This window comes from Lactuca sativa, chromosome 3, assembly GCF_002870075.4.
Source record: "Lactuca sativa cultivar Salinas chromosome 3, Lsat_Salinas_v11, whole genome shotgun sequence".
Classification (NCBI taxonomy): Eukaryota; Viridiplantae; Streptophyta; class Magnoliopsida; order Asterales; family Asteraceae; genus Lactuca; species Lactuca sativa.
The window spans coordinates 60918298-60929542 of record NC_056625.2 but is presented as its reverse complement, the minus strand read 5'-3'; the positions used below and the strand labels follow the sequence as shown (position 1 = coordinate 60929542).

At 37.2% G+C, this 11245-nt stretch overlaps 1 protein-coding gene and 1 long non-coding RNA gene across 3 annotated transcripts; both read right to left on the bottom strand.

Moving 5' to 3' along the window:
• Positions 1 to 494: 494 nt before the first annotated feature.
• Positions 495 to 1925, bottom strand: LOC128133020 (uncharacterized). 2 transcript variants are annotated; one of them, XR_008231216.1, is made up of 4 exons: positions 1815 to 1925; positions 1580 to 1651; positions 1207 to 1305; positions 495 to 957 (listed from the first exon to the last, which is right to left on the bottom strand). It is a non-coding gene; the product is annotated as an uncharacterized LOC128133020 (long non-coding RNA). The 2 variants fall into 2 exon arrangements; XR_008231217.1 differs by having other exon boundaries at positions 877 to 961.
• Positions 1926 to 3215: 1290 nt separating this feature from the next.
• Positions 3216 to 5405, bottom strand: LOC128132771 (uncharacterized). Its single transcript, XM_052769716.1, has 6 exons — positions 5217 to 5405; positions 4588 to 4689; positions 4410 to 4485; positions 3803 to 4128; positions 3371 to 3589; positions 3216 to 3290 (listed from the first exon to the last, which is right to left on the bottom strand). The coding sequence occupies exons 1-5, from the start codon at positions 5403 to 5405 to the stop codon at positions 3485 to 3487; spliced, it is 798 nt and encodes a 265-aa protein (XP_052625676.1). The 3' UTR covers positions 3216 to 3290; positions 3371 to 3484.
• Between the last annotated feature and the right edge of the window lie 5840 nt (positions 5406 to 11245).

The following is an 11245-nucleotide window of genomic DNA, read 5'->3' as shown; positions in this document are numbered from 1 at the left end:
TAAGCACTACAAGAAAAAAGGCCTTTTACGACGCTCATTGCACGTCGTAAAAGGCTCAGACGACGCGCAAATGCGTGTCAAGGAAGGCCCTGTCATAAAGAGAGACGACGCGCTTTTGCGCGTCGTCTATAGACGACGCGCATTTACGACGCTCATTTACGACGCTCATTTACGACGCGCGTTTACGACACGCAATGCGTATCAAGGAAGGCCCTGTCATAAAGGAAGATGACACGCATTCGCGTGTCGTAACCTTACGACGCGCGTGTTAATGACACGCATTGCGTATCAAGAAAGCCCCTGTCAAGAAAGGCCATGTCATAAATGAAGATGACACACATTTTTGTGTATCGTAAATTTAAATGTTTAAAAAGAATAAATTTAGATATTTATTAATTTTTAAATTAAATTTGCATTTAATTTCTCATAATAGAAATAAAATACCATATACAAAAAATAGAATCCATTGCATAATATAAAATAAATTTTCATACTCAAAAAATAAAATAAATTACACAAATTGTAATGTCATACAAAGAATCATTCAAATGTTAAACAAAAATAAAACATTGCTAACATGGGTTATACATTCCTATAAAACTAACAAATAATCATACAACTCTTTTTCTTACTGGAAAGGAATGTCAAACATGATTACAAGTCTCCCTTAATCTTGATTACTCACCTGCTTAAGTAGAATGTTGTTGTTGAGAAGGTTACCTAGCAACAGAGAAAAACACAACACCTCTCCCACAATCACAACATCATTTACAGAGAAAGGTTGTCAATTACTTTCATTAAGACTTTCATTCAATCACAAAAATATTAAATAAAAGGGTGAAACAGTAACTTACTTGTGATAAGTTGATCTCCCTTTAGAGCAAACACAGCTAAAGCATTGAACAAGACCCTATTTCCCTCTTCTTTTAAAGTTTCCAGAATGTTTAGAATGCTCTCCTTACTCATAATATATAATCAATAATCAGATTGAATTATATATTGTGAGTAAGTAATAAAGTACATGTAACACAATAAAGTATTATTAAGGAACTTATGAGTTCAAATATTATTTTTTACACTCAGATGCCAAAATATTTTATGTTATTCTTCTACAAGTTGAGAACCAACTCAAACATGAAAGATAATAGTCCATCTGGCAGCTTTTGATGACATGGCAAATGAAATTTCTCAGAGATAGACTAATACCTGTACTATTAAAATGATGGCAACCACAACAGGTGGTCCAATAACTACAGCCAAAAACATGCCTTTAATCATGTCTAGAAAGAAAAGAAAGATTGTTTGCTGCAATCATAAATCTCATGTGTTACAAACTTATATCCAAATTTAAATTAAATAAAAAGAGAAAAGTGTAAAAACAAATTATATCCAAGGTAATACACCATACAACAAAATAGCAAAGTCCATCAGTATTTTTCAAAAAAACACCGTTTTCTTAATTATTAGAACACATTAGGAAAGCTTTATACTCTTTGATTTAAGAAGCTAAGTAAAATATAAGAAATCCACAACAAAAAGAAACTATAAGAAATCCACAACAAAAAGATTTGAAACTTACCTGTCCAGTAAGAAGAGGGGTATCAGCAACAAGCTTGAAAGCAACAGGCCTTGGAGTACGCACAGGCCAAGCCTGCAAATAAAAGGTGCATCAAGTATAAAAGAGAACAAGGAAACTGATATTAAAAACAAGAACTTTGATCATTAGAATAAAAGAGAGAGAGAAAAATAGAGAGGGAAGAAATGGAATGGAATGACTCATTCCATTCCATTCCATTCTATATTCCAACCTTTACCTTGTTTTCTTATCATTATCAGTTGTATCTGCACCTCTTTCATTTCCTGCAAGATTTATGAACGAAGAATGGCATGTGATCGTGAAGATTCCTCATTTGCATTTGTTGTCCCTGTGATTGTAAATTAGTAAAAAAGTACAGAAAACATGAGAATTTAATCATTTATATATTGAAATTTGTTAAATATGAGGAATGATATAACTTACAGGCAAACGATCCCAAACAAGGTGACCATCATTTGGTTTGAGGTGATAATAAGAGCATCCAAAAGCAACAGCAGCCACACCAATGTAAAAGCATGTCCAACCACAAAGCTCACCTTGTAGACTTAGGCATTTTATACCAGGCAGAATCAGGGGCAGTATAAACCTGAGAAGTGGATGCTACTTTGTTTAATTGTAGTTATCACTATTATATAGGTCATCCATAAAAGTTAAAAGGTACACCAAAAATTCTCTTACAATTTTGGTCCCCAAAAATTTTCTTACAATTTTGGTCCTTTGAAATTTCTTGTAGAGTTTCAGTCCTTATTCTAAGTAAGATGACCATTTTTGGTCCCTGAGTATTGCTGATCTTTTCAATTTTAGTCCCAACTCATTTTACTTGGAACGAAGAGTAAAAACGTTACAAAAACCTCAAATAACGATCAAATTTGCAAGAGAATTTTGTAGGACCCAGATTGAACAAAATCAGCCATACTCGAGGACCAAAATGTAATTTTTGCAAAAATAAGTGAGAGAAAGCACCTCAATTTCCTTCACTTCAAATTCTTGGGTGTGTGACAAACAAGAGTTACCATAAGTTTCTGAGGCCAAACTTGACCCATTCAATCTGGGGAAAAAATATGCAAATTGCCAAATTACCATATTATCCCTCAAAAAGAAAAATAGGAATGATGCAAGTGCAACACTCTTACAAGTCACTATCGAGATACAATGCAAAATGATTTCCCCCACCAAGCGCAAAATACTCAGTTGAACAAAGAGTAAAATACCGATTCACCCCTAATAAATGCACAATTAACATAATAAATCCCAAATAAATATTAAAATTATAAAAGATTTTTTTATATATTATCAAGAAAATGCAGTACCTGTGGGGTGATATATAACAGGACGCCCTGGTGTATTTGTAAACACAAATGTATCATTCGATCCCTGTATAGTATTTACTCATCATAGTGAAAAAGGGTAGAAAAGTCTTTTGTCAACATATAGAGAAACGAACTTAATTAAACAATTACAAACCTGGTATCTTTTCTTTGTTGATGGTTTCAAAGGTGCCTCAACTAAACCACCAAACACTGCACCTTTACGATCTCCAACAACCTGAAAATGTTTAATCAAGTTTCAGTTAAAGGGTAAAGTTGACATTTTGCATAGTTACTGAAGACAAGACATTACCAGTAGACTTAACCAAGGGCAAAGATTGCTTCTTCTATATAAGGTTGAAAGAGATATGCCATGCCTCCATGTACTAACATATAAAAAAGATAATGATATATCAAGATTCAAGAATAATGTGAAACTGAAAATATGATGAAGATGAAATTTTACCTGTATAGTAAGACCCATTTCTTTCCTTGACTGAGAACAGGGAGTGCAACATAAAGATCAGAACGTGTATTTTCTGTCATAAGTTGTGAAGGTTCTGACATTTTTGGAAGTTTATCAGAAGGAAAATCTGAGAACAAGAGCCTCAACAAGTGCTCCAGTTCCACCAACAGGGTATTCTAAACTACAACCTGGTTTATACCATTCTGCAAACATATAAATCTGCAAATATGTGGATATATATACAGGCAAAAGATTAGACATTTAGAGAACTATAAAATATGAAGGAATAGAATGGATTCTGTTTGGTTGGAATGGAATGGATGAGGACATGTGGTAATGGAATAGCCCATTCCATTCCTTCCTCAATTCCATCATACCAAAAAGTAAAACTACCTTAAAAGAAACTTTTTAATGTATGATATGATTATGTACCATTTCTGCTGAAAGAACACCATCGGATTTCACTCCAGCAAGTAAGAAAGACAAAAGATCCACCCAATTTCTAATGAAAGGATCTTTGAGTCCCAATGAATCAACTATTTCTGAAAAAGGGCGTAAAAGCTTTGTGGCACCAAGAACACCTTGAGGTCCCATTTTTGCAAATGATTTTAGGAGTGGATATGCATATCTAACTCCAGCAGTAGAAACAACTCCCAAATCACCTCGAATAGATAAAGGTGGCAAAGCCATGGCAGCTGCGTATTGTACTGTGGGGTATTCCTTCTTGATTTTAGATGTCACTTGGATCCATGATCTTCCTGCATATATATACATGACCATAAATTATTATATGACTTTAAAGTTGAAAAATGATATCAACTTTAAAAAGGTTAAATGCAAGAAAACTTATTTACAGATTATATAGAAAAACTTATTTCTATCATTACTCATGATTTTGTTATTTTTCAAAACAAAATAATAACTTTCAAATCATACATCCAGACACCCCCATTAGCATTAAACCAATTCATAATCGTTTATCTACTAAAATAATTATAGTCAACATATTTATTCAAACAAGGAACCAAAAAGACCTTACCCTCGATAACAAGCCCATAGTAAAGCATAAAAATCAAGTTGTTCCATGGAGAAGATGTCACTTGTTTAAGCAACACCTACAAATATATAGATCAAATCGCGAATTAGGTGTCATATAATTCAGTTGTAAGATTGTAAATTTCCATTGTTATCCTTATTATCAAAGGTTCTTAGGATACCTTTTTGGCAACTGTTGTCGTGTCTTTTTTGCCCTTGAACAACTTATCCAACAATAAGTGGTAGAAATGCCCAAATGGTCCAAGATATGCACACCCAAAAAGCTACAAACACTCCCGCATTAATATTCTATACTGATTCTTATATATATATATATATATATATATATATATATATATATATATATATATATATATATTTTTGACTGGTGCTTTTTCATTTATTGCAGAGAGAATAAATTATGTGACTTTCATATCCTGATATTTTATATGTGACACCCCGACCTTACGGATACTGTCATTTATTCTTAGTATTCTTTAATTCATTAGGAATGGTGAAAAGTTTAACAGCAGAACATGGTAACCTGCTATCTGGTAACACCAATGGTTCCTAAGTGCAAATCAAGAAAATAAGAGCAACAAATATCGTAGGTTTCTCTCCCTCCTTGAAATTGAGCACAAGTCTAAAACAAAAGAAATATGATGAAATTGAACACAGGGCCTAAATTCTTTGAGAAATTTTCAGAATTCAATGAAGAACCATACATGCTCAACAGAAAAATCATAAATCAAAACCTATATATTATCAAAAAATCGGACCTGATGAGAAGAGGAAAAAGGAAGAAGCGTACCTGATGAGAAGGGGAAGGAGACTTCAAAAAATTGGAACAGATGAGAAGAGGATCGTCGACGATTGGTTGTTGCGGGAGAAGAAAATTGGCGTTGAAGTAGGAGAAGAAACGATGGAGTCGCTGATTTCTTCCTTTGGTAGGGCAAGGGTATAATTGGAAACCCTTCTCCCTTTCTTCCTCCTTTCTCATTCAGTCGATTTTTTCCATCTTACCCGATTAGATTAAGCTTTCCGAGTCAGATACACAAATTTAGTTCATCAAACGTCTTTATCTGACCGGGTCATCAAAAAAAGTCGTTGATGTCTAAGATTCGATACCTTGAACCAAGAAATCCCTAAATCTCTATGAGATAGGAGCGCCGACACCTCGATCGATTTTGTTGAGAAGCATCGACCATAACACTAAATCTTTTGGGAGTCACAGTCGCATGCCAGGAGAAGTGAATGTGATGTTGCAGTGGTCTGTTAGAGATAGACAGAAAGGAGGGACATGGATGGAGGAAAAGGGTGGCCTGGTGGTTCTAGGGTTTTTATACAAATGGTGGTGTTAGTAACCAACGATGGTGATTGACCATGGAGTTTCGAGACCTTGACTTTACTGGAGCTATTGTTCTACTTGATATGGAAATCACTCTAAATTTGTAGTTGTAATACAGCTCTTCTATTGATTGAGAGGCTAAGAAAGTACTTGAGGAACTCAAGATCGAGGGAAGTAGATGAAGGGTTTTTGAACTGAAACCGTAGTTCCAACAATAGTCATGGTTCCAAAAATTGTACCCCTTTGATCAATTTCATGGCCTGGTGACCAAAAAACCTTCGATTTCACTAAGAACCGGAACCCTAGTTCCAACAATAGTCGATTTTTGGTATTTGATTGAGAGAGAGAGAGAAGAACGATTGAAAGAAGGTAGAGGAGAGCTTGGCGGGTTTTTAATTTTTTCAGAATTTCATTTCCCCCTTTCCCCCACTATTAAAGGATGGAACGCGCGTTCCATTAAAAAATATAAAGCGACATCCTTAGACGACGCGCATTTTATTATAGGTGCCCTCCGTGTTTTTTTTAGACACTAATTTAAGGGCGCGCAATAATGCGTGTCTTCTATCCTAAAATTTTTTGAAGAGATGACATTTTTCTAATGTCACTCTCCTTTGCGTAACATAGATCAATGAGCGTCGTATTTTGCGCGTCGTAAAAGGCCTTTTTTCTTGTAGTGAAGGGATTTTCCTGGTTCAAATACATTCATTTTGTACAATAACGATTTACAACATCATTCTTTTGAGCATGTCATAGTTTCTTATAGCTTACGGTCTTGGTCATTTGAGACTGCATTTCACTTTTAGGAAAATAAGGGATTTTCCTGGTTCAAATACATATAGTACATACAACAATCTTTCAAACTCATTTCATACATCAAATAGAAAATAAGGGATTTTCTTGAAAACATACACGCACTTTCGAATGGCATACATTTTCTCAAAACACCACATATGAACTCACCAACTTAAATGTTGACACTTTTTCTTTGAAATAACTTGTATTCTCAGGAAACCGCTAGACCAGGTAGCAACTACTTTTGAAGACTAACGCGCTGGCGTTAGTAACATATTTTGGATCACCATATTGTATTTGATGTCTTTTGCAAACATGTAACACATACAATTATGTAAACTTTTCAAATATATTTATATATGGTGGTGTGTACTTTCCTTTCTATGAACTGATATGATACTGAATATGACGTCCTCCGCCCCCGAACATTTCCGCCGTTCTGGTTTGGGGGTGTGATAGATTGGTATCAGAGCATTGTTTATAATGAACTAAGTATATCAAAACCATTTTGGTATATAACTATAAACACAACTGGGCAAAAACACTCTGAGTAAGAGTCATACTTTTAAAAATTAAATTTATTTAGTTTTTGTAAAGTAGGCATGCATTCATTTCATATTAATAGCATGGTCAGTATCATAATTAAAACAATATAGAAGTATTATAAATAAGTTGTGCAGTGCAGGTATGCCTTGGGACATGTAATCGAAACTGGGAAGAATATAGCCTGATCAACTATATTTGTCCAAGAGCCGACAAACGTATGCCAAGGAGAGTCTGCAATGGACAACAAATTTAAAACTTACCAAACTTATAAACTTTAGAATCAAACATAACATTTAGAATATTATAGGAATATTTTATGCATATGATAGTTTAACTTTGATGTCAACCTTATGTGCCTTAGTTCTAGACAATCCTTATCTCCCTATTCTCGTACAAACACAATGGCCGGATTTCCACCTAGCAGGAGACCCCTACTACCCAAACCATACAATCATTAAAAGACTTATTGTCTTCATTGTTATTTCTTTGGCAGCAATGCCGCCTCGTAGATCTGCACGTCGCATCAACAACGCAACACCTACGCCGCCGCCGCCACCCCCACAATATGATCCTGTCATGGTTCAGGCTGCTATCACTGCAGCAGTAGCAGCTGCTCTTACGCAGATAAACACTAACGGAGCTGGTGGAACTGGAAGCAGTACCAACCACTTGAATCATGGCACTGGCCATGGTTATATCAGAGAATGCACATACAAGGAATTTTCAAATGCAAAGCCAAAAACTTTCAATGGGGTAAGAGGAGTCATTGCACTTATGCAATGGTTCGAGAAGACCGAAACGGTCTTCGAGATATGTGCATGCCCAGAGACCAGCAAAGTCAAGTTCGCCGCTTGCACTTTCTCTGATCGAGCCCTCACCTGGTGGAAGGGACATGTGGAAGCCCTATCTCTCCCAGTTGCTAATGCCATGAGCTGGGAAGATCTCAAAATCTTGATGCTGGAAGAATACTGCCCGAGGGGCGAAATCCAAAAATTAGAGCATGAGCTATGGAACCTAAGGATGACCGGATCGGACGTAATCGCTTACACGGCTAGGTTTAGTGATTTGTCAGCCTTGTGCCCAAGTATGGTAAACCCGGAATCGAAGAAGGTGGAGAGGTACATTTGGAGATTATCACCCCGGATCCAAGGGCATGTCCTGGCCTCTAACCCAGTGACGTTTGACAGCGCGAAGCGCTTGGCTCAACGATTGATTGATCACGGTGTTAAACAGGGTACTATTACCGCTATCTCGGAGCCACCGAAGGATATAGAGGACCGAAGGAAACCCTGGGATAAGAGGAAGGGGGAAACCATGCAAGAGAACCCCAAGAGGCAACAGTTAGTGACAGCTCATTCTGTTACTATCCCTACCACCCCTACACCCACAAGGTCGTACAACGGCAACCAGCCTAAGTGCAACCGATGCAAATTTCATCATCACGGACCCTGTCGTGAAATGCATTGCATTAGGTGCAATAGTAAGGGACACACCGTCCGCTACTGCAGGGAAATAGCCCAACCAACCGCTCCAGCCGCAAATGTGGGAGTAGACTGTACTTGTTATGAGTGCGGAGCAACGGGACACTTCCGACGGAACTGCCAGAAGGAAAACAACAAGAATGCTAGTGGAGGAGGCCGAGTATTCGCAATGGGCCAAGAGGAGGCTATTGCAGACCCCACAGTTATTCTGGGTACATTTCTCCTTGATAACTTATTTGCATACATTCCATTTTGATAGTAGGAACGCAGAAGAGTTCCGTGAGCCACAAGTTTAAAAATCTACTCGAACAAACACCCTAATCATTAAACAAAACTTTCATAGTAGTAATAAATGAGATAGACTAAAAAGCACTGGGAACACATACATAGAATGCACTATCCCACTAACGAACGTCTTACAATGAGAAGTACCGACCTCGGCATTCGACATGAATTGGTGTGGCCCTACCCATACCAGTAGACCCTTTCACTTTAACCATCGACTAACGAAACTCGATCGATTTATCATGACAAACCCGACACTAATCCCAATTGGTTTCTAGTTTCAAAACCCCGAGGTACTCATGTGAGGAGTACTATATCTTTACAACCTTCCCGTAGCATCCCCCAACAGATCATTTAGAAATACCACACATACAACGAGTCAAATCCAAGCTCAGAAACTAGAAGTGAATTCAACCATGAACTTCAAAACGTAGCTGCCCTAATGCATCGAGTGAATATGCTAACATTTAGAAGAACATAAGTAAATAAACCCAAAACCACATGATCCCGATCAGTCGAAGTGATAGGCAGAGTAATGAAGGTCCACTGAAACACGCACATTAGGATCTAGATTCATAAAGGAACAAATGGACCATAAGCACTCACGCCTGCCCGCAAGTATTGGAGTCCCAGTCAAAATGCGAATTTCGGGACGAAATTCTCTCTAACGGGGGGATAATGTAACAACAGCAAAAATTCAGGTCAAAATTTAAACTTTTATAGAACCGTAATTAAGTATACTAAGTGGTAGATATTGTAACAAGGTTTTCATACATATAAACACCACTAAAATCCGAGTTATAACGAAGAAGTTATGACCATTCTAAGTTTTCCGACAAAAACCGGCAATACGAAGTTACGTAAAAACTCGAATCGGAGATCGAGCGACTTTTGGCCGGAATGACCTAAACGAGAATCGAAGGTCTCGACAATGGTATTTCAGTGGTAAAAAGTCTGGAAAAAACCGACATCAGATAAAGAAGTTATGAATTTTTAAAGAAATTCCTTAATCACGTCATTTTAATAAATAAATAATAAAAATAATTTCATAATTTGTCGACGGAATCTAAACGAAAGTTGTAGATCGTAGTCTCACCTTCGCGTGGATATAAAGAACATCGAAAACGGAGTTCGTATGAAGGAGATATGAATTTTAGAAGTTTATTTAAAATAAATATAAATTTAAATATAAACCCTTAGTAATATCCGAAGAGGAGTCAGCAGATAGGACCGGAGTACGCCCTGCGTACCCTCGTACGCCCCGCGTACTCAGATCAAGGGCCTCGGATCGTCCACGTTGCCCCTACTCCTCTATGCTCTCCCATCCGAAGTACGTAAGCGATGACGCCCCAGTACGCGCTGCGTACCCTTGTACGCCCAGCGTACCGAGGCGGTTCAGCACCCTTAGAAAAGGGATGCGAGGGTCTCCGGAAAAATTGCTCATTTCTTCTCATTTCTCTTGCATTTTGCCTCGTTTTCCGTGCCTGTTCAAACCCGAAGCCCTGGTCATTTTGCTCAAGTCCCGAAGGTCGGTTTTACTCCCGAGATTCCCGAGAATCCCAAGAAAAATCCGTTTCCCGAGATGAAACTCTGCCCGGTTTTCTGCTCGCTTTCTTCAAACTTTCAGGTGAGTTCATACCCCTACAACCACACTTTAAATGCTTTTTAAACACTTTTAGGGGGGAATACAAGTAAACACACAACTATAATCGTGTGAAACATCGACCTTTTGATATACTTTTCATACTGTTGTTTTAACTATCTTATGAAGTTATTATCATGCAAAACACCTCACAACACAACTTTACCCTCTTGGGGTACAATATGTTTTATAAATAGAAATAGGTTTTATTTATACGTTTGCATACTACATCATATCAAGAGAAACCATTTCAACTATAACATGATGCTTTTACAAGAAAACTCAACTCATCATCACGTTTTTGTAACACGGTAGAAAACGAAATCATTTCATACGAATGATTTTCATCATATTACTCGTGAACTTGTTGTTAGCAATCATGTGATGGTATATGGCTTTGTTTGTACCAAAAGAAAGTCCCCACCTATAACCAGAGTCTCTTGGAGGGAGAGCATGACAAGTGTGTATAGATCTATACGGGGCTGACAACTCAGCACCCTGACTGTTAGCTACAGTCCGTCATTGGGGTGACAAATATCATAATTAGGTACTGCGTCTAGTATGGTTATGAGGAACTCACAACACGCGGAAACAATGACTCATGCACGTAGTAATACATAACTCAATCATGCTTGGGGGGTAATAACTATATTCTAGGGTATTATCGGCATGATCAAAACTCAGGTTAAAACACTTCCACAACTAGTTTTACTTAACAATAAGATTGCATTCACTTTTAGGAAAAT